This window comes from Cynocephalus volans, chromosome 1 (genome assembly GCF_027409185.1).
Source record: "Cynocephalus volans isolate mCynVol1 chromosome 1, mCynVol1.pri, whole genome shotgun sequence".
Taxonomy (NCBI): domain Eukaryota; kingdom Metazoa; phylum Chordata; class Mammalia; order Dermoptera; family Cynocephalidae; genus Cynocephalus; species Cynocephalus volans.
In genome coordinates, this window is record NC_084460.1 from 93,131,622 (window position 1) to 93,156,390 (window position 24,769).

General features: G+C 37.7%; 1 protein-coding gene across 5 annotated transcripts in view; it reads right to left on the reverse strand.

Moving 5' to 3' along the window:
- GOLIM4 (golgi integral membrane protein 4) overlaps positions 1-24,769 on the reverse strand; it is a 74,190-nt gene that overhangs the window by 21,820 nt on the left and 27,601 nt on the right. For 3 of the 5 annotated variants that reach the window (XM_063113809.1, XM_063113798.1, XM_063113836.1), the window contains exons 2-7: positions 11,360-11,434; positions 10,051-10,100; positions 8,415-8,468; positions 6,910-7,060; positions 2,758-2,840; positions 2,164-2,247 (exon numbers count right to left, since the gene is read on the reverse strand). In XM_063113809.1, coding sequence (XP_062969879.1) covers positions 2,164-2,247; positions 2,758-2,840; positions 6,910-7,060; positions 8,415-8,468; positions 10,051-10,100; positions 11,360-11,434 — 497 coding nt within the window. The remainder of the gene's footprint in view (positions 1-2,163; positions 2,248-2,757; positions 2,841-6,909; positions 7,061-8,414; positions 8,469-10,050; positions 10,101-11,359; positions 11,435-24,769) is intronic. The other 2 variants (XM_063113827.1, XM_063113818.1) reach the window with 1 other exon arrangement.

Genomic DNA, 24,769 nt, shown 5'->3' on the forward strand with positions numbered 1-24,769 from the left:
AGGACTAGATACATTCATATAGGTGTATCTGTGTGTATATTTGGTGTATCTGTGTGTCTGTGTAACGTTTTTAATAAAACGAGCTAGAAAAGGCAGAAAAAAAATCAATTACCTTAACTATCAAAATCAATAGACACTGTGTATACTTAATTCATCATATATACCCACGCTGTTATCCTGAAAGCAGAAATTCTGGGTGTGTAAACACACACTTACATGAACACATACAATGAACACAGAAATCTTTTTCCAGACCAGCTCCCCGACAGGGACAGTACACACGGCAGGCCCATGGAGCTGGAACCCAGCCAGCCTCCCACTGTCACAGCTAAGCACCTGGCTCACTGCTCTGCCATCCCAATGAAAAGGTGCCTTTTTGCTTCTTTCTTACTTACACAAAGGTGAAGACGTCTGCTTGATAAATCTGTCCCAGGGGAGTGCTTTTTTATAATTTGTACAAAAGTGTATGATATGGCCCTTACCTCAGAAATCTATCAAAACATTTGCAAGCCAACTTTGGAGGTCAAAAGAAAAACAAATGACATCCACGGTGTTCCTTTCATATTTTAAAAAGCATATGGAGGAATACACAGAACTTAGTTCTACCTTTTCTTCTTTCTTTTCCTCCTAGATATATAATCTTTGAAGGCAGTAATGCTATGGTTCTCAAATATTAATGTGCATTAAGGATCACGTTTATAATGTAGACTCCTAAGTCCCCAGTCTAGAAATGACAATCCAGTAGGTTTGGGGCAAGGTAACTGTGATGCGGGGAAGTCTCAAAAACATGGCTTCAGGGTTAGGCGTAATTTTGATGTCAGGATGACTTGAGCTTCAAGTTTGGTTCTGGTCACTGATCTTGGGACAGTTACTCTACTTTCCTTTTGGCCTTGGTTTATTTAGTTATAAAAGGGCACAATGTCATATAACTCATTAGGTTGTGAGGATTAAATAAAATCCTCAACTACATTTAAAGATCAGGTTGTCAGGACAGAATCTCATAAGATGATTACATGAGAAATGTAGATGTTTGAAACAGCATTTATAGTCTAAAGAGATTTAGGGAAAGTTTTAATATGGTGTTATAAACTCAATGTTTTTGTCCCCCCCCCACCGTCCCCAAAATTCATATGTTGAAATCCTCAAATAAAATAATAACACCTGACAAAAATTTCACAAAGAAGGCTTGGAATGAAATAATCTCCTCTAAAGTCAATTTAATGTACATGAATGTAAAATATTACCACACAGCTATAGTTTGGCAAGGAGGCACTCAATGACTGTCCTGAAAAGGGACTGCACAAACACAGATGCTACAGCCTCTGAGATGGATCAGGGTCCAGCATATTATACTTTTCAATAATTTTATAAGGATAAAAAATAATACATGGTTTTCTGATGAGCACAGATAGTTTGCTTCCCTTTGCCCTTTTCTTGTAATTCCTCTAGCAAGAAGAAAAGTGACAACCTAGTTTAATACAGCGACTAGGCTGGCCATTCCTGTTTTCTACTAGGAAGCTGTGAAACACTCAGTATGATATCGCTTTAATAAGCTCTCCAACAGTTGTATTTGTTCACTTGTTCATGCAGTTAATATATACCGAGGGCTTGCTTGTGCTAGGGTTTGTTCTGAGCTTTGGACAGATGGAGCTTATGACTCTTGCTTTCCCCTCTCTATTGACTCTTCTTCTCCATGATTTGGCCAACACATAAGCCTAGCCCCAAAAGGAATGTGTATAGGCTGCAATGCGGGGGAGCAAGAGACAGAAGAAAAAGTCTGACAATAATTTACTTACGTAGGTAGCTAGCATCACAAAAATCCTATAGATTCTATGCCAAGAATTAACAAAGATCAGATAGTTGTAAAAGACCACATATATGAGAAAATTTCTGTGGTTTAAACAAATATTAGACTACTGCATGTAGGAACTGGTGGGGATAGAAACAGTCATGTATACCACACAATCAGTGCAAAAAATAATCAGAAGTTTGTTTAATATTCTCTTGATTGAATTTTGAAAGCATGCATGGTCCTCGGGATTAGGGTAGCTCTGTCCAAGAAACTCACTGAAGATTGGCTTATAAGAGACTACATGCATAAAGGAATTCAGAAATGTTAAGCAGACTTGAAAAAGAACTGATAGAGGCTGCTACCCTTCTAACCTGTGCAGCAGCTAGTGCACTCTTGTGGTCTTCCAAAGTCACTACAAGTTGTTCATGCTCGGAGAGTAAATTCTTATGCTGTTGCTACACAAAAAAGAATTTTACATTTTGAGCTTTAAAACATTCTAAGATAAATTTTTCTTTGGCTGATAGTGATAATGACGACCCAAACATTACCTGTTTGTTGTTGTAGCAGCAACCGTTAAGTTTAAAAATCATTGTAGAGAGAAGACTATGATTTATGCAGTATTCCAAAATCTAAAATGTGCTCCCCAAATATCATAACCATTTACAATGAAATCCAAACCAAAGGAAATCTTTCATTATTAATAAACCTTTGTAAATAAAAATCTTATTAAAATGCAACCATCTAGCAAAAGAGTAATTTGCATACCAATGAAAATGTTCAGATTTTCAGACCACATTTTAGCTTATGATGAAGTGGTAAAAGTATCTGGTACACTCCTCTTTATGTAAATTCCACAGTAACAATTTGGACGTGTAAAGCATGTCAATTAGGGAATGACTTTTAAAGTCATTCTACAAAGTAAAGCAGGCAAACACTGAATAGTCAAAGGCTTGGTTTTATTTTACCTTGACATCTTGAAGCTGTGTATGTATGTCTTGGTGTGCTTTCCTTAGTTGTCTATTCTCTTCTCTCAAATTATACACAGTTTCTATTTTAGAAAAAGAGAAAACACATGTAAAGCCTTGGAATTTTCAGGCTTTTGATTCTATCAATTATTTTCACATCTAAAGCCTCACATAACTTATTTTAGGATGTGTTTTGAAGTCTGACAGTGTCATATTCTGAATCAACAAAAATTATATTGTATGGGGACATAGCATGGATTCAGCTGGACATCCCAATACAACCTGGGCCAGTAGTTTAAATGCAAATGCTCCTTGACTATCAATGGGGTTATGTCCTGATAAACCCATCACAAGTTGAAAACATCATTAAGTCAAAGATGCATTGAATACCCCGATAAACCCATCATATAGTCAAAAAATTGTTAAGTTGAATTATTGTTAAGTTGGGGGCCATCTGTATTTTTAAACATGCTATGCAATGTAGATGAAAGTTAAAGATTTTTAATTATGCAGGAGTTAAAAATGAAATATTTCTGTTAATAACGAAGCCCTTAGGAATAAAATGTAACAGGCAGGGTTGATCTCACATTTGAGTCTCTTGTTCACAAATTAAAAATAAAGTTATCAGAAAGCACAGATCCTATTTCTCATAGCATTAATAATTTCCACAGTTCCCAAAAGTACTTCAATTACAAACACAACTCAAGAAATAAGAGAAAGAAACCCCACTTATTTGTTAAAAAATTCTAAATATTTTTTCTTTCTCCTACCACTGAGTTCTTGATTAATCCAAATTCTCCTACCAATAGCTACAGGACAGTTCTTCCCAGAGCTACAACATAAGACTGTAGCAGTCAGAGAAAGGCCTAAAATTTTACTATCCCAAGCCCTCCTGTTCAGAGAACCACCTCCCACTTAAAGATTGTATACTCACTTGTCTTATCCTCTTGGTAATTTTCTGACTTTCCCTGTATATGGACATTGGATATGATGAGCTGGCAGCTCTTGAGCCAAATCCAAGCCACATACATATTTTTCTGGCCCCTGCAGTGTTAGCCTACAGAGTGGCTTCCACATTTAAATAGTTGTCACCATTTAAAAATCAAGAACCTGAGTTTAAGATCTGGCAACCCTAGGCCAATTCTCACATGACAACACTCAACAGAAGCTGAGTGGTGGCAGTGAGAGATACTTCTGAAAGTGAAGAGGGAGGAGGTTATTAATAATTTTGCTGGGACAGCAGGTGTAAACCTGGACTGTGCTGGGCAAACCGTCCCTAAATGGCAGCTACCCCCTGTAGACAAGGCCGTCACTCTTCAGGGTACACTCAGCACTAAAACAAAGTATCAGTCACCATCTCTCATCATAATTTCTGGGCACTTTCACTCCTTTATAGTCCCTGCCTGACCCCTGGAGATTGGCTTCACTATTGGGTCTGGGGGAGAGATGAAGAACAAGGTGGGAAATGTGGCCAAAGATTGGGGTGTCCACCTACAGGTAATAATCATTTTTCTCAAAGGTCAAAACATGATACTACTGGCAATTCAAGAGGACCTCAAGTGTGTCGTGTGTCATTAGCTGAATGGGGCTTCATTCTAACAAACACACACACACACACACACACACACACACACACACACACACACACACACACACACACACGAAATACCCAAACTTTGCTAGCTTTTAAAGGAATTTCAGATTACAAACTTAGTGGCAGCAGCTCCTGTGCCTTTGCTGTGCTGCCTCAAGGGAGTTATTTAACTTTTAGTTGGCCTCGATTTCTTCATTTGTTCAATAAAGCTAAACACAATGCCTACCTCACAGGATGTTATGAGAATTAAATAAAATAATCTACATGAAAGGTTTCCCTGGTACTGACATGTGGTAAACATTTGCTAAGTGTCAGCTATCATAATGATGATAATGAAGAGTAATTATCTAAGTTTACATGCTGTCAGCTCACCTCCCTAGGAGATCTAAATTCGCTCTTTGTATCACATTAAAATACCCAAGACTATTTAGACTATACTGTACACCTTAGTTAACCACTGCTGACCTGCACTGATCACAAAATGCTTTAACTTACTATCCTAAGCTTTTGTCAAGGATCAAAATCAAACAAAAGTGCTCATGTGAATCTAGCTTATAAAAATGTCAAAGGCACTTGTTTCAGGTCTCTTTGAAAAATTTCTTCCAAAAACTGGTACCAGAAATATTGTTGTCTTTCTCTCTCTCCCCTAAGGCATTGGTATATTCTCTGACTGATGACAATAGGCCTGTAATGTACTGTACATTCCCCTTTGTTCCTGGGTGCCAGGAAGTTCAAATCAGGTTATGAGGCTTGAATTAACTTAGTACTTGGAATTCACATACGTGTGCCTTCCTATCTTCCAAGGTTCTGATTTTTTACTTCTACGTATAAATTGTTAAAAAATCTTTACTATACCTGGACCTTGTTTTTCTTTAAAAAAAAAAAAAAAAAAAATCAGTAAATAGAGTAGATATAAAAGACCTTCCTTTCTGGGCTATTGGTTAAATTAAGTGTACTAAATTATATAAAGTTCTTCCCAGGCCCAGATCAGGCACCTAGAAAATTTTACTTCTCATTCCTTAATGAATATACTTATTATCAGAATAATTTAATGTTTTTACTCAGCTTGGCAAATGCTAAACATTGTATCTAATAAGCCAAATGGCTTTTCCCTCTACACACACAGATGTAGCTTCCCCAAGCACAGCAAGTATTACCTGACGCTAGAGTCCTCTGGTTCTTTCTTCCTCTATCTTCCTTTTTATCTCCAACAACCCCTCACCACCTGCCACATCATCAAGTCAAGGTCCCTCATGTCCACATCTCTTGCGTATCATCTGCCGACACTTAGCCCAACACTAACAAGGCCACCTTAACCTTCTGTGTCTTGCCTCAATGACTACTTAACACCTAAACAAAATGTTGTTATTTTTTTGAAATACAGCCATGCCTCACTTAACAACAGGGACACATTCTGAGAAATGCCATCAGTAGGCAATTTCACTGTTGTGCAAACACCACAGAATGTGCCTACACAAACCCAGACAGTACAGCCTACTACACACCTAAGCTATATCGCAAAGCCATTATGATCTTGTGGGGCCACTGTCACATATGTGATCCATCATTGACCAAAATGTCATTATGTGGTATACTTACAAACATTGCGAAATAAAATTATAGAGAGATCCTAAGGACCCATCACCCAGCTTCCCTCCATGATGATATTTTATATAAATGTAGTACACTACCAAAACCAGGAAATTGTTCGGCACAGTACAATTAACCAGACTACAGACCTTATTCAGATTTCACTACTGTTTTTGCATGTGCCTATGCCTTTTGAAATCAATTTTCTGACTTTAAACTTATTTAGGACATAAATATTTAACTGTAGAACATGCTGGTTTTCTTTTCTGGAACTCACATGCACTCAGAAAAGTGATACATTTTGTTCCATAAGAAAATAGCTGATGTTGATGGCATTTAATGTACTATGTATGGATAACTACTGTAGACGCTTCACATAAATTATTTAATCCTCACACCAACCCTACAAGATCACTACATTGTATGATTATCCCAATTCTACAGATAAGGACAATGAAGCCCTCGGCGATTACACAACTTGTTCATAGTCACGTAACAAGTGACTGAAGAATCCAAGACTCACCTAGGCAGTCTGACTAGAGCTTGAGCTTTTCTCAGCTACTATTAGCAATCAACAGCAAGTCTCTCTGCCCCCTTGGAGATTTTTAGAAATGTGTGGAGCAATTTTTTATCACAGTAGTAACTGAGGAGCACTGACAGTATTCAGGGCGTAGGGATCAAAGATGCTAAATGTCTCCCAACACACAAAACAGTTGCCTTGCCCAACACAGCCTTGTGCCCCACTGAGATACATTAGAACACACTCTGTATTCTATTCTGCTTCCCTAAATGAACCCAAAGAGAGAAAGATAAACGTGAACTGTTACAATCACGTAAGTGGTTGGTAAAGGACCACATGATGATAAATGTAAATCAACCACCACATAAAACCAAAGTCTGTTGTTCGACAGAAACATTAATATGAGTACTTAGTTACATAAAAACTGGCTAACTGGATTTCCAAATACCTTTTAGCTTAGAAAGTTCTTGCTCTTTTTCTTGTTGAAGCTGCAAGTATTTCTGCTTATGGTCATTAAATGTTCTACTGAAGTCTTCCCCTTGCTTGCGATGTTCCTCTTCCAAGTCACTGTGCTGTTTCTTTAACTCTTCATGTTGACTCTGCAAAGGTGAAAACTTGAGCGGAGATACACATTCTCTAAATCGTATCAGAGTTTATTTCTTGACAGGGTATCCTTTTTCTTGCAAGAGAGTAAGAACAAATGAAGAAATAGGCTTCTTTTTCCAATGGTTGCTTTTAATTTGTGCAGCTCCCCTCCATTTCCTCTACATTTGAAATGAACAGTGTGGGATCACGGCCAAAAATAATGTTCCCCTTAATTTTTAACATCAATGGGAACAAGAAGAAGTTAGTATGAGAGATGGAAAGGGGAAGGATTTGGAGAAATTTCCAGGGACTCAAGTTAATGCGAAAACAAGGTATAAAGCTAGTGGCCAAATTATCCCTGCATGGATATTCTTGATTTCCTCTTTTAATGTTATGTTTTTCCAGCAACACATCTGCTTTCTCTTCTTTGGTTTTCAGCCTTTCTGGTAACTCAGTTTAAAAGATTTTTTTAAAAAGAAGAAAAAAAAGAAGACTCATTTCCCTTTTGTGTAAAGTACTGAACTGATTTTTTCATAGAATTGACTCTTATTTACTTTACTTCTAATTAAAACCCTACACTGTAATCACAATCTAGATAAACTCTACAGTCCCCAAATGCTTAATGTGGAAGGATGGTTGGCTTCAATTCATTCATGTATTGCACTCCTGATAAGAGAAAAGGTTCAGATCTCGATAAAAGCACATGCCCTACCGATATTAGGGGAAAAGACGATACCAGACAAAAAGCTGGGGCTTGGCAAGGTAGAGACTGTGGCATGACTTGCATGCTGTGCAGAATGGCATGACGGCATTGTGCTCGTCTCTTTGAGCCTGACAGAAACAATGACTCTCTCTCTCTCTCTCTCTCTCTCTCTCTTTCTTTTTTCTTTTTGGTCTTCCTGACACAGAGTAATGAATTTTACCCAACGACCAAGGAAGGTGAATCTTTAAATAATAAATTGCATTCCTGTGGTAAGTAAAAGGACATTTGTTAAGTACTAGTAACACAAAGGAAGCATTTTAATAGTTCTACAGCCTCCAGTTTGTCTAAGATAAAAGAAGATGTCTATGGAAAACCACTATAAGAAATTAAACAACCAACCAACCTTAAAGGATAAAGAGAACAAAGTAAAAAATTAGGTGACCAGAGAGCCTAATTTATAAGAAAATATGTAATACGTTAGATATGTTCTTTGTAATCAGGTGATAAATATACTGGGGTAACTATATAAAATTTTTAGCCAAACACAATACAAATACAAATCAATTTTCTGTAAACTTTCTTTAATCATTGCAAAGACCATTAACCAGTTCAAATATTAGTTAGCCATTTCTTTTTTTCATGAAGAACAACTTTAAAGTACTCACTTTCAACATCTGATGTTGGACATTTAATGCACTGTATCTGCTATTGGAATCTTGCTGTGAATTGAAAAGAACGTAGTCAACACAAATATACGAATTTGGCTCTCTTGCTAAACACAGCTTAAAGCTCTCAATACGACAATTTCATTTATTTCAGTTGTGTAAGCTCAAAAGAATTCTGCACTTAAGCCAGGATGTCTCTGGGGCTATCTCTTTATTTAGTAGGAGACATGAAGTTTTAACATTCCCATAAGTTTGCTAGATTTTAGTAATGAAAAAGCAGGACGTGGAATCATAAAATGGTAGCTTGACAGGGTCCTTAGAGATAATTTCATTCCACCTCTCATATTCAGAAGAACTGAGGCCCAGACACACGGAGGAACTTGACCTGAATCAGAGAGTCACCGCTATGGCTAATACAGTGTGCTGGGTGCTTGAGGTAAGAGGGAAGAAAGGGTAAACCAGCTAGGAACAGGTCTCACAAGCTCAGCATGGCCTATGGAAGGAAGAGAAAAGGTGTTTTCCTTCCCTGAACTTCAGTGGGTAAGAAATTCTACAGACATGATTTTACCCCAGTGAGACTCTATTTTACAGAGTGAGAAACCAAGAAAGGATAAGGAACATGCCAAGGGCAAACCTTTCATTAAGGAGCAGAGCCAGGTCTGAAACTTGTCTATGTCTAGTCTACTGCTGAACTGCATGCTCTGAGCTCTGTGTTCCAGTGTTTATCTGTGCGTCCTAGTGGGAGATCTTCACCTGTGCACCCCACACATTTCCAGCCCTGGGCAGCCATAAACAGTCAGTACACAAAAGACCCTGGAGTGTCTCCGCTCCCTATGTGGTGCTATTTTATCTTTACTTACTACACCCTCTGCTTTACCCATCACCAACACATGTCCTCTCTCATGCATTTTTTTCCGTATTTTTACAACTTCTAAAATGAACCACAGTTTTGCCTTATCACTTTATTTTACTGCTTTATTACTTTAACTTGTAAGGAAGTTACACTGTAAAATGTATAATAGAGTACACACAGTTTTGGTTAGGGCTCTTAAAAGCAAGTCAGAATTGAAAGCTGATAGCCTCTCAGGCTATCCAAAGAACTGACTCTTCTCAGTTTTAATACCCCAAAATGCCAGTGTTTTATTCAACTAATGCTTATATATTTTTCTTAGAGTAAGATAAAGACTTGCTTTTCTCCAGTTAATTTGGATTTTTAAAATGTTTTTAAATGCCAATATCATTCATTCATTCCACAAATGTTTTTAAATGCTAACTCTAGGCTAGGTCCTGTGTTAGACATCACACATACAAAGGCAAACCAAAATAAATATTATATTCTGAGGAAAAGAGAAACTATAAACAGATAAATAATTTAATAAAAGTAATATTTTTTTCACTGTTGAACATTGAGACTATTCCCAATTTATCACTATTATCAATAATATGATAAGTAAAGGTAGGTTTTAAAAGAACAATTTTTAAGGTCTTCTCGTTAGAATATTTTGGTAGCAAAAAAATAATAATTGTATTTCAATCCTACAATACTAGTTATCAATAGAATAAAAGATGTTGCAATTATATTTCCCTCTCTTCCAAGTTTCATGAAAACAAATTAAGGAAAAAAAAAAAAACTTACCCTTCCTTTATTTAGTGTTTCTTGCGCTTCTAATTTATAAACAAGAAAATCTAGAAAATACAAAATGGAGAAAATAGAACATAAGTTAATTTATTGTGGAGTTTTTAAACTTTCAGAAGAATAAAGACAAACTTTACTAAGACTTGCAGAAATTGTTTTAGGTTTAAAACAATCTACTTGGTGATTTACATACTTTATTTTGCCTCTCAATGCTTTAAATGCTTTAGAAAGAGTTGAAAAAATATTATATAATATTCCTCTGTACCTTAAAGCTGTAAATCTTGCATCAGCAAAATCCACATTATAACCAATTGATTGAAAGTGCATTTAGAACACCTCTGTGATTAACTCTCCTTGAAATTTAGGAGGAAAAAAATGAAGCACCTCTGAAGACAAGGGTGATTTATTGCTATCCACTAGATGGCACACTAAAATCATTCAGGATCTGAAAAGAGAAATCAAGCCATCCAAGCCATCTTTAATGCTCTAAAAACTTTACTATCCACTAGATGGCTCTATAAAGTCACTCTACATTTGAGGACAAGAAAACCCAAATCCTATCAAAGCATTTTAATGATGTTAAACTTCTATTTTTCACACAGGCTCAATCCAAGGGTCAGGAAAACATTTTAACCCTTACCACTCTTGCCTGCTCTCCCTCCTGTTACCCCACCGAGAGTTAGGTAACACCTAACTTAAATTTCAAGATTTATCACAAACGATGAATAAATAAATAAAAATAAGAATGCAGATAATTCTGAATCATGAGTTCTATGAGGCCTGTGCTTTACAGAAAAAATTCTGATAAAAATTAATGGCACTGCACTGCCTAGTACCTGCTTTAAATGTTAATTTTTCAAACTAATTCAATTAGCTGTGCCAATAAAATCTTAATTGTTATAAAGGTGTGTGTGTAATAAATTTGTCATATTCTAGATAATATGCGCTGTTACTTTTTTTTCTTTCCTCCTGGATATGTATAGACAGAAGTTCCAGGTATTAGTAATATACCTGTATAATGTTCAGATGAAAAGTTATATGCTATTTTTGAAATAATATGTATAACCAATGTATGAACTACCTCAAAGTGCCACAAGTTGAATGGAAGATTCTAAATCCAGTCCTGAGGAGGAATTATTGCACAATGCATAACACACTATTTGACACTTCTTTCTCTGTCCACCACAGTACTCACTCTGGGTTAATCTAAAAATATATACCTTAACAAAAAAAATACTAAAGCAAGTACATGGTGCTTTAAAGAAGAGTGTGAGAAAAACATGGAATACAGACTGTATTATTTATTTACCTTCTTTTGCTTTCTTATGTTCAAGTCTTTCCTTTTGCAAGGATTTTTCTAATCTTGATCTGTGTTCATACACAACTGGAAAAAAAAAGCGTTAAAATTTGTCAAACAGTTAGAAATTCTAAAATGAACTTAACATCAATTTTCAAAATAGGAAGAAAACTATAGGGTCTTGTTAAACAATTAAAACAGAAATTTATGTATTATAAATTCCCCATTCTGAGTAAAGATTAGACATTCCTAATAGGCATAACTCTGGGCTGATTCCCACATGTTCTGCCCTTTTCTAGAGCCTTTTCTAAGCATCGAATGATGCTTCCACCCTTTTGCCAGCTCCTTTTCCTTCTCCTGCTTCTTAAATGCAGTGTCTCTGTGAGGTCCATTGTCTGGGCAACCATGTCCGCTCTCATGACTTCAAGAACCATCTGCACAGCAGTTACCCCCACATCTATATTTCTAGCTCCTGTTTCTCTCTTAGGACAAAAAGAGTATTTCTAATTAGATATCCCTTAAGTACTGAAAAGTCAACATGATCTGTATCTGAAGTAAGGCTGCCTGGATCATAAGGAAAACTTAACATCATACCACTGGGATGACAGCAAAGATGGTATATCCCCTCCTCCCCCATGTCAAGGGAAACCGGTGAGAGAAGTACAGAAATGGAGGAGGAGACATTTCTCAAAAAACAGACATACAAATAGCCAACAAGCACATGAAAAAATGCTCAAAATTACTAATCATCAGGGAAATGCAAATAAAAACCACAATGAGATATCATTTCACTCCAGTCAGTATGGCTATTATCAACAAGACAAAAAATAACAAATACTGTCAAGGATGTAGAGAAAAGGGAACTTTCTCCTACATTGTTGGTAGGAGTGTAAATCAGTACAGCCACTGTGGAAAACAGTACAGAGGTTCCTCAGAGAACTAAAAGAAAATCCACTTTACAATCCAGCTATCCCACTACTGGGTATATACCCAAAAGAAATGAAATCAGTATATCAAAAAGACACCTGCATGCCCATATTCACAGCAACAATATTCACAATAGCCAAGAGATGGAATCAACCTAAATGTCCATTAACAGATGAATGGATAAAAAAATTTTGGTATATAGACACAATGGAATACTATTTGGCTATAAAAAGAAATGATATCCTATCATTTGCAGCAACATGGATGGAACTGGAAACCATCCTGTTAAGTAAGTCGGGCACAGAAAGACAAATACCACATGATTTCACTTATACATTGAATCTTAAAAAAAAAAAGGTTCTCATAGAAGCAGAGAAGCAGAGAGAGAGAGTAGAATAATGTTTACGAGAAACCAGGGGCACAGGGGAGGAGAAATAGTAGACTAATGGGTACAAAACTATGCTACCTACCCTAAGTGAATCATTGTGCAGTGTGTGCAGGAACTGAAACCACACACTGTACCCGACAAACATGTACAAATAAATGTTAAAATAAAATAAAAAATGAATTAAGAATTTTTTTAAAAAATGGAAGAGGGAGGGACTGTCCAAAGAACCTATGAAAGTGCCCACAAAAGATTGAGTCAGTGTTGGGAAAATGGAATAATTTAATCAGGCCCCTTTGCCTGCCTGTCTGGTTGGCGGTGGTGCAGCACATTCTTTGTAAGCAAATTGTGTGTGGTGGGGTGGAGTTAGTGCACAGGACTTGGCTGGCAACTGCCTCTAGTGGCCGCCGCCTGGCACAGCCATGCTCTCGAACCTATGGCTCCAAGGACCTTTTTGGCCAGTTACCTAGCACATAGAACTGTGTGTCAGGGGTCTAGTGACCCAGCCTGACATGTGAGGGGTCTGGTGAACCAGCCTGGACAATGGGTTTGAGGGGTCTGTGAGCTCCAGACACAGCCCTAGCTCGGCAATTGGCCCAGTCAGCAGGATTACAAGCAGGTAAAAGAGCCCGACAGTCAGGTTCACCATCTGCCATGACCAGAAGAAACCAAAGGCAAACCGACCTCACCTCCATGTGATTTTCCTGCCCTTTATCTTCCCTCCCCACACAGTCTACTCTGAAGAAGCCAGAGTTGCCTGGTGAGTGGGGGAGGAAGAGCAGATGTGTTGGGGAGGACCAGGGAGAAGCAGCCTGTCATTACTCTCTTCCCTACTGCAGGCATTGCATCTGCAGCAAGCAGGAGCTGGGAGAGGGAGAAGCCTTACCTTTGAATGAATAAAATACATATCGTTACACTGGACTAGACCAAATGTAATTCCTACGGAGCTGAGACTGTGTGTTTTTATGGATACAAATTATTAAAGTTTTTTTTTTTTATTTATTTTTATTTTTTAAATCTGAGAGAAGCCAGAGAAGCAACCAAGTTTGTCTTAGATTTCATACAGGAACAGAAAACTCAGCCTCACAGAGTGGTTTGAACATGCAAGGAAGGCAGAGGAAGAGAGAATAAATTTCTGATGCACCCTTTGAATCGTGTTTGTTCAGCATTACGGTCACATATGATCTCATTCCCTGGCAGGCTAAGTCAAACCTGGTAACTCTGTGTTTTTACCAGTCCCAGCCTCCCCATGATTACACAGTTTCATCATCAATCACTGGCTGACCATGTTACGAGGGTACTTCAAAAAGTTCATGGAAACAGAGTTAAAAGATAACATGAACATGCCATGAATATTTTGAAGTACCCCCATATAATACATAGAACTGCCCCAATACTACCAACTGCCACCAAAGTTGTCATGGTCCCAGCAACTCCCTCCCCCCACACCTGCTACAACCCCTTGCTGCTGATGGGGTTCCCTGCCTCTCCTCCTGACCTTTCCCCAATGTCACCAGCTACTGCTGTCCTCCTTCCAACATGGCTATCATCTCCTGGGTCCTCCTCCTCACACCACGTCATCCCACATGAACTTTGCATTCCCAGGGTTCCATCTGACCCTGGGGTCACAGACCCTACCTCTACTCACACCTCTGCTAACATCTGTCTATACCTCCTAGAATGTCTGTGACCACCCACACCGGTCTGGTGTAGTGCCTTGACGGCACGCCTGCCCTGTTCTCCTCTTTCCCCTCATCCTCAGGCACTGCAATAATCCCAGCTCTATTCTCTTCCTCCACTGCGGTTCCTATTCTATTTACCACATGATCCCTCCCCCTGCACTATTATTATAAAGGAATTCAATACAACTGTACATTTACCAAGCCCCTCATATGTACCTGGACAGAGGTGTGGAACTGGACTAAAGGTAGTTGTACTCCAAAAATCTTGGTTGCAAGTCCATAACTGAAAAATCACATTTTGTTCAAACACATATATGTATGGTATGAGTCCCCTGTCCAATTTCTAAGAGTTTCCTTGGAGTGGTACTAATAGAACCATCTTGACTAATGTTTGGAATGAGGTGGGAAAAGCATGAAGATTACCACTATAGAAACTCAGTAAGCCAAGCCCTGAACTTTGGGCTCATGTTCTTTGACAATTTCAGGCAATCAGGGGAGACCTATGTAGAAAGAGGTAAGTTACAATATAAAAGAGAGGTTAACAACAGCAGGCAGTGGGAACACCTAAGCTCCCCAGCTGGAAGAAAAATACTCCCTCCTTCACCTCTGATCCACTGGCCAAAGTTATCACAGTCTGGGTAGAAGGTTACAGGAATAATAAACACTCCAGTTAAAAGGGATTTCCGGGTGCACTCACTAGACATATTATAGACTGGATTTCAGCTAATATGTGCATCACTTTCAAAGAAAAGGTCTGGGAAAGTAGTCGAGATCCTGCTGTAATGGAGCTGGAGCTGGAGCAGCAGGTACCGAGTCTAGGGGACTCCTGCACAGAAGTCAGGACCATTAGGGGGAGACAATTCCAGCTTTCCAACACCCATAATAAAACCCCCGACAGCACAGTCAAGAAGGTACATACAAGGGGGACTGCTCCTCACCCATCCCCAGTCACCTCTGACCCTAAATATTAAACATTATTGTGGAAAGTTAAGGATAGAAGAAAAAAGCTAATTTTACAAATTATGATCCTGTGAAATTCTTCTTTATTTAACAAAATGCAGCAGCAGACACTGTAAACTCACTGTTGCAAACTCGGTGTAGTGTGGTACAGGGTAATCACATCACAATTATTTTTGGCTTAGGAAGCAAAAATCTCACCAGCATGATTTTGTCTTCAGTAAAAGTTGAGGGTCCACTAGATTAAGCTAAGTAGAGAAGGGGTGTGGGGGATATCAGTGAGGAGTGTTCGGTGTGGAAGGGTGGAAGAAGGAATTCCATGCTTTATTCTTTTCCCTGGGATTCAGTCAGGAAGATAATGTACCAACAGCTGGTCCAAAGTACCCAATTATCGAACTGAGTCATGCAACTGTCTTTGACAATTTTACACTCTATGGGAATTTACACTATTATTTAACACATTAATAGCAGTGTTTCTCAAGGGCCAGGAGATCCCAGGATACACACCTATACACTTTCATAAATGAACCCGAATAAATCCTATACAATGTTCTCACAAAGACAACTGTGCTTAGCATGCTTGTGGATTATGGTCAAAATTGAAAGGTCTTGAGAAATCTGAGACATATTCATGAATACACAGAACAGCATCAGTAATAGCAAGCTCTAAGGCAAGAAGAATGTGTTTTTGCTAGTAAAAAAAAAAAAGATGTGGAAAACAGGAATAGAGGATATATGTAGAAATCATGAGGTAACTATGCTATTAATACTATTTTACTCAGAACTAGTCAAGCCATTATTACAGCAGCAGCCACTAGTCCTAATGTAGTATAACTTAAGAATTTAGAAATGGTCTGAGGGCTGGGGGAGGAAGATGAAAGAACTGAGCAGCAATGGAAAGGGAGAGAAGTGCTGTTTGTACTTTATCAGGCTCAGGAAAAGGAAAACAAACTGAAAAAGGAGACAAACTACAAGCTGAGGAAACTACATTTAGATAAAAGAAAATGAGAATAAAAGTTAACCCTTGGAATTGGAAATTCTAGGAAAAAGGGGAGAAAGGGAAAGAGGCAGGTGGTAATTTAATAGCACAGACTTGGCTCCTGGGTTCAAGTCCCAGCTATGTTTTTCATGGGATGAGTTGTTGAACTTCTTTGTACTGCAGTTTCCTCATATGATATGTGGGGATAAAAACAGACCTATCTCTTTGGGTGAATGTCAGAGCTGAAGAGTTAAAATGTACCAAATACCTGGCACAGAATAAATACTATTAAATGCTACAATATTTTTTTCACCTATCAGTGATGGCTTAAAAGTGCAGAGGAGGAATCAGGTGATCACTCATGAGCCTTTCCAATCCTACAATTAAAGCCTAATAATGAAAAAAATCTTTTTAGGCAATAATATTAGTCTGTCTCCTTTTACTTGAAAAAAATTCCCATTAAAAAAAAAAAGCAAATAATCATTCCATAGCTTATTAAAAAACAAAAGCCAATTGATTATAAAAATGTCAGTGTAGTAAACCAGACTAGATAGAATCTTTGTGTCCTTGTAGCTCTTCTAGAAAATGTCACTATTATACACATACACTTGTGTACACATGCACAGACACGCACTACTTTTTTTTTTTTCTTCCATGCATTCTCCAGGCTTTTGAGCTAGTGGTTTATCTAAATAGGTTTACTGTTTCACCTAGAAGCAGGATTGCTAATCAATCCTTGACATCTGTCTCTATATTTTTATTTATACTCTGAAGTCAAGGGCATCAGACAAGATGAACTAGTGCTGCTAGAATCCCTGCAACAAAAATAGTATATAATGAATATTCTCAAAGCACCAAACAAGTTTTAAAAAATAAATATAAAAACAATGGTTCAAATATCAGCACTCAAGATCTTTAATGCAGACTAACACTGAAACAGGAATAGGATTTGAATCACAAGACTCATGATAAAAAGATGAAAATCCATAATACTCATCTCTTCCCCTGCTTACTGAAAAGGAATTTAATATTTTCCACATGGTCAAGAATGGAAAGAGGTTTTATTCCTTCTTAAAAGCACTCAGGAGCTTAAAAACATGTCAGCAATTTTCCATTTTAACTCTGACTTCCACCTGAAAGTCACAAAAAGAACTAGCTGTATACATTTACTTACATGCAAAAATACATATCTGTGCCATTTCAGGGCAAACTGTTCCAATTCAGAATTAGAAAGCAACACTCTAAAATTAGGCAAAAAACATCACTAAGTGTTTTAACACCTTAAACCAAGGGAGGATAATGTTTCTCTGGCAGAAGCAGCAGCCTACGAAATTTTGCTTTCTGACTAAGACATAATGCTTTACCTCTACAAAATAAACAAACAAACAACCGAAGCTTGGTATGAAAATGGCACAGTTCAACTTGTGAAAACACTGAGATCTGGAATTACCTTTATCAATTTATATATGATAAAAATTAAAATGAACAAATTTGTGCTCTTAATAATTGTAATTGAGGATTTTTAAGTAGGGTAGCGAGAGAGATGAAAAAAAAAAAAAAAAGAAAAGAAAAGAAATTGAAATCAATATAGTTCCCAGAACACAATACTTTTTGTGTTTTTCATTTTAGGCCTGAAATTATACATATGTATTACAGTCTAATTGCAGTTTTCAGTTGTGGCTCTAATTTGCCAGAAGCTGGGTGGAGGCCAGCCACTTGCCCACCGTTCCCCTCCATAGAACGATGAGTTAGTGATTCAACACGAAGACAACATCACAGATCCATTTTTCCATTATCTTTCCTTCCTTCTTTCGTAATTTTACCTTGTAAGTAGTGTGAGAAAGAATACAGATGCTGTCCTTAGAAAACAACCCACATAGAAAAAGAAAGAAAAACAGAGGTAGACAACTATCACCACTCCGAGGCTCACACTGGGCCCTTCCTGCAGCTCACACGAGCGGGGACTGGGGACAAAACTTCCTGGTGGCTTCCCATCAATACTCTGAGTGAAACCCACAGCCTTCCCAGGCCTCCCTGTTGTTCACCCTGCCCCAGCCCAGCAGCCCCCTTGTTACCCCCCTGAACATGCTGGGTGCTTTCATCTTTGCACCTCATATGCTTTTTCCTTGAGCCCCCAGGCTCCTTCTCCAGGTCTCTGAATGACTAGCTCCCTCACTTCCTTCAGATCTTTACTAAAAAGATGCCTTCTCACCAAGAACAACCTATATAACATTGCAAACTGCTACCCACCCTCAATTTTCCAGTCTCCTTTCCTACATTATTTTTCTCTTTAGCACTGACTGCTCTCTACTATATTTTTTAACTTATTTATCTTATTTATCACCTGTCTATCCCACTGGAATAGGAGCTCAATCAGGATGAGAATTTCTCATTTGTTTTATTTCATGATTGTATCACTGCCTGATACATTAAATTGTAGACATTCAATAGGTATTGAATGAATGAATGAACGAAGTCAATGAATGAACAAACTAAATGCCTTGATGGCTGGAACTGGCTATCTCCTTTTTCCTTCTCTTTTATATGATGGTACTTCAAAAAGTTCATGGAAAAATACAATGAAAAGATAATACAAACTTTCCATGAACTTTTTGAAGACCCCCATATATCCCAAACCATCACTGCTGCAGTCCCAACCCCTCAGTTTCTAAAAGCTAGTAGTATTCAATAATGCTTGTTCAATAAATTAATGCATTTAGAAGATATTTCATTCTTTTCCTCTTTTGTCTGCTATCCTTTATGCCCCAGCATTTTTAACTGCAGTCTCACATTTGTTGGCTCATTAATACCCCAGATCCCATAGAACAGACAAATAACAAAATAGAGATTAAATATAAATTTATCTGTTGATATACAGGTTCATAAGATTAGTGTTAGCCAAATCACAGCCCTGAAATATACACATTTTCAGAATGCTGAGAGAAAAAAAGAACAGTCTAATACTTTTCTACTGCATGGCAATTGCAGTACTTTTTAGCTGCACAATAAAGTTCCCATAATAGTTCACGCAAGTATCTATTTTTAAGTTCGCTAATGTGTACAGTATATGAAGTAGTTTTAAGTGGAAATTTTAACCATGATTTGAATTGGCGCTTAACTGCCTTTTCTATTTTGGACATACACCCAGACTTTTTCTCACGGCATTATCTAATTGAGACTTGCCTTTTTCAAACAAATATTGTATTAGCTTACTTCAGATATATTTCTTCATACTAGTCTTCTTTTTGGCATTCTTTCAAGTGGTGAACTACTAATCATTCTTATTATCTGATGAAATCTATTCACTCCTTATAAAGGAATTTTCTCTTAGCCACTCAGAGCTCTGATACTACAGCCTAGCAGTGTTCTAGGCACCTTGAAAGACACCAAAGTATAGGAGTTACTCTCACCAAAAAAACCTTACAATCAATAAATTCAGGTTGCGAGAACAGGCTAAGACAGGTAAAACAGAAGACAATTAGAGATCACCAAAGGTTAGGCAGGCTTGGATGACATAATGATCTGCTGAGCTGGCAGATTTTTAAACAGAATCTCTTTTACAGCTGAGAGGAAAAATACCCTCTTGTCCCATGAAAATGCTATTCTCTACAAAGCAAATATTGCATTCTCAAAGACATCTATGTGCATATACACATATATATTAGAAACTCACAGTAATGGAAGGAAAAGTTATTCTAAAATTAGATGTGTATAAATAGACCCTGTACTGTAATATTTTTATCTAGTGGTCAGATTTCAGCTGGACAGTATTTCAGGAAATAATGCATGATAGAAAAAGAGAGGGGAGAGGAGAAAAGAGGAGGAAAGGGTGGGAGAAAAAGAAAATTGTTTCTGGTCCTCTGAAATTGGATGCAAGGATGTGTAAAAATGCCCTTAAGATGGGCTAAAATATGCAAAGGCACATTTATTTTTATAATGGAGCTATAAATTCATGCATATGCTTTTTAAAATTGATGTGTTTGAACCAAACATAAAACACATCTAATTTTCATAACTGGTCTGATTTCTTCATGGGAACTTGCCTCTATGGACACTTCGAGTAATGCTCGCAAAGAGGGAACAACCTAAAATCCAGTACTGAAGTAACAACCCCTAGAAAACTTTTAGGTTGTACTGAAGGGAATTTCCTCAGCAAGGTTGGAATGAGCCTGGCTACCACCAGCTTCACCTTCAAATCAATGCAGCAGTTCACAAGCAACTCCATCTTCAAACTCCTAATTTCAAGTTTCCACTTGGAAATGTGAAAAAAGGCAATGCATCTTGAAAAAGGTTTCGTAAAAATCTGGCTTGTAAGAAGGTACTATTTAAGGTCTCTTCTCTCTATTACACCCTGAATATTTCATTCAACAAATCAAACAAATATTTATTGAGCACCTACCACATGCCAGGAGTTGTTCTGATATTTGGGAATATATTGTGAGCAAAACGGTAAAAAAAAAAAAAAAAAAATCTGAATCTGCCTTTGTGGTGTTTACATCCTGGCAGGGAGATAAAGGTGATAAATAATAACAATAATAAATAGTATATTAGAAGGTAAGTAGTGGTACAGAAAAAAAAAAGAGCAGGGTAAAAGAGACTAAAAGAGATTAGAGGTGTAGGGAGGGTGGGCTAGGTTTTATTTTTAAATAGGGTGGCGAAGGCAGGCCTCACCGAGGAGACATTTGAGTGGGGACATTAGAGCCAAGACTTGAAAAAGTGAAGGAGTTAGTACTACAGACATTTACAGGAGAAATGTTCCAATATAGAGGGAGCAGTACATACACAAGCCCTACAGTGCAAACATAAGAGAATGTTTTAAGAGAGGCAGAGAGGCCAGAGTGGCTGAGGCACAGTGAACCTGGAAGGTCACGGGTAAAGGAGGGAAAGGAGGCAGATTGCAATGGGCCTTGCAGGGCCTTGCAGGGCCTAGTGAGGACTTGGGCATTTACTCTGACATAATTAAGGAACCATTGGAGAGTTCTGAGCAGAAACAAGATGCTGACTTAAGTTTTAAAATTCTGTTCACTCTGACTGCATGGGTGCAAGGTGCACATAGGGAAACTAGTTTGTAGCAAGCTTCTGCAGTAATCCAGGAGCGAGTAACAGCAGAACAGGACCAGTGTACAAGCTATGGAGGTGGTAGATTCTCAGATTACACACTTACACTGAAGATGTTATCAGCTGAGATGGGGAAGGCCACCAGCGCAATAGGTTCATGAGGAAGTTCAGGAATAAGCATTTATTGACTACAGAGGGATGTACTCAGCCTGGAGGAATCAAGTTATACTGCCATTTGGTTTGGTGTGGAAAGATGATGACGGAGGAAGAACAGAGAAAAATCCAGACAGTGGAGAGAGAATGTGTAAGAGCACTGAGTATTTATTAACAGCACAGATTCCTGGGCCCAACCAAAATCTACTGAAACGGAATTTCCAGGAAAAAGGCCTGGTAATCTGAATATTTAGCAAGTGACAGGTCCAAGTACAGATTTCTTTGTTCCTTTTCCACTCCCACTGCTTCACTTGACTTGCTTTAAAAAAAAAAAAAAAAGAATATTTAGCAACTGTGCCTCACTCATCACTCATTCCCCATGAATTTTTACAGGGGAGTTCTGAAAACACTATCTTTAACATATCACTGATAAGAAGATGGGTAATCAGGACAGGAGGAGAATGAATGAGATAGGGCTAAAAATGACTTGATCAGGTCTGCATGAATGTAAAAAATAACTTTATGTGTGCAAAAGATACAGAATCCGAGAGAGAGGTTAAAGGATTAATTAGGAGGTCATTGCAGTAACCTAAAAAAAAGTAAGATAAAGGTTAAACTTCTATACTGTCTGAATATAAGATGATCTCCAGTTATGCCAATAAGACAATCCTATAAAAAAGTTATGTTTTTTTGCTGGTTTTTTTTTTTTTTTTTTGGCAAAATGGAATATAAAAATTTTAGAGAAGTGAGAAAGAGTCCTAATGGCCATTAAATACATGAAAAAGTGCTCAACTAAATTAGTTGTCAGAGAAATGCAAATTATAATCATAGTGTAAAACCACTATTTTCCCATAAAAATAGCTAAAATAAAAACAAAGACCAATAGTTGGCAAGGATGTGGAGTAAGGAACTCTCATACTTTGCTGATGGATGTGTAAATTGGTACAACCACTATAGAAAACAGACAGTTTTTACTGGAGCTGACAAAGGCATACCTTATGACCTATAAATCCCACTCCTAGGGACATACCCAACCAAATACTTGACATTTATTCGCTGAAAGTCACATAGGAGAGTTTTAACAGCAGCACTATTCATAATAGTTCCCAACTTGAAACACCACAGATATCTATCACAGTAGAATGGATAAGTTGTTGTTCAAAAATAAAATACCATTCAGCATTGTGAACAAACTAAGTGATTCTTTGATGAATTTCACAGATAAGGAAATAAATAAACAAGGAAAGGAGCCAGACAGCCAAGTGGTACTTACTGAATGATTCTATTTATAAAAAGTTCAAAAACAAGCAAACCTAATCTATGGTGATAAAAAACAGGATACTGCTTACCCTGTGCATGTGGTGGGGGTGGGTGGTAGGTAATGACTGGAAGAGAGCAAGAGGGAGCATTTTTAGGTGCTGGTAACGTTCTGATTCTTGGTCTGAGTGCTGTCTACACTGCTTTGTAAAAATTTATTGAGCTGCATGCTTATGTTTTGTGTACTTTTGTGAATGGATAATTCAATAAAGTTTACCAAAAATTTAGACAATGTACGAAACAGCCACCTATTTATATAACATCATGGCATTTGTTACTTTTACTAACACAGTATAAAACATATTTAGATATGTCACCTTAGTCCACATCCTCATCTCCCAAAACAATTTTATTCGAACTCTTCACATGCCTGGCTGACATCTGTGTCTGGGTCAACCCAAGTCAGTTTCTTAGGCCTCTGACAGTTTTTTGAAGTATACCTATGTTCACATGAGAGAAGGCATTTGTGGAATCTCTGCTGCCATCACTGGAAATCTTATCCAAAGACACAAGGTATGATGTGCTAAAAATTCAGATGGTCACCATTTCCATTTGTTCTGTAGGTGCATATTCATGTTTTCTGTGTCTCTAATTTCTGAATGTACTGGGACCTTTATTTATTTATTTATTTATTGGTGAAAAGTCTTGTTTGTAAAGACATTCTGTATTTGCAATTGTGAGGGCATATTCCTGAGAATAAATACTAACACTATTTTAAATATTACTGCAGCATTTAAAAAAAAAAGAAAGATTTTTGTCAGGTCCCCTCCATAAAAATCTAACCGCATTAAACAGGGTCATTTTGGGCTAATGTGTCTTCCTCACACAGTGCTCTGCTGTTTAAAAAAAAGCGGTTGTGAAAGCACCCAGTAACAGCAGAGGCTTTGTACTGACTCCAATACAAGACTCTCTCTTTTCTAATTGTGCAGGGAGAAGGGAATCTCATCTTGTATGTGGTAATATTGACAGAGGGAGAAGAATTCACAGAAGCAAAATATATTTAGGAAATAGAATCAAAATGACCGAGTGACTAATTCCAAGTACACTAGGAAAGTGGGTCCAAGGACAGGGGCACTATTTTTGGGTTAATTTCGTGTGTGAGATGTGAGTTGAGGAACAAGGAGCATGGCCACATGGGTATATCACGCATTTGCCTTGGGCACATTTAATGTTTGACAGAGATAGCGAGAAAGCACAGAGAAGCATAAAGGGTAATCTAAGAAACATTGGTTGCTAGAAGGTCACTGCTGGGAGGGTCTGTCTTCACCACCACTTACATGTTTAAGGCACAAGAACCCCTCTCAAGTAAACCTCTACTTCTTACTCTTCCTGGCATTTCATGTACCACCACCACCACCGAACCGCTTAACTCCTTACATTTATTTACCACTGAGTGAATTTTAAAAAGATGTTACTCATAAGAGACTGTGGGGACAAAGTCAACACTGGAGGGATAAAGTCCACACTAGAGAGCTCAAACCTGCTTCACCAGTTTGATTGGAATTCTTAATAACATCCTGCATTCTCTTTTCATTTTTGGACACTTTAAGCTCTCCTTTGGGATAAGAGTATAATTTTTTAAGGCTTTATTATTTTTTTAGAATAGTTTTATGCTCACAGCAAAATTGAAAGGAGGCACAGAGATTTCCAATATTCCGGTATAATTCTTTCCTTTCCTCATTTTTGCTACAGCAAATGAATATTCTCCTAACAGTTTGTTAAGAGGAACACATGGGGTTCTGGAGGGAAGGAAATATCTTCTGGCACCAAGATACTGGGCACTGCCTGATTTGGGGGAAGGGGGATATTTCAATCATTAAGTACTATGCAGCATACAAAAACCCTTAAAAGGTGAAAGCTAAGATCACTGAGTGAGACCCTCAAGGTCAAACAGAAGAGTTATCCTTTAAGAAAGGACATAGCATTTATCAGGAGGTACAGGTTTTAGGCTGGATAGCAGGAGA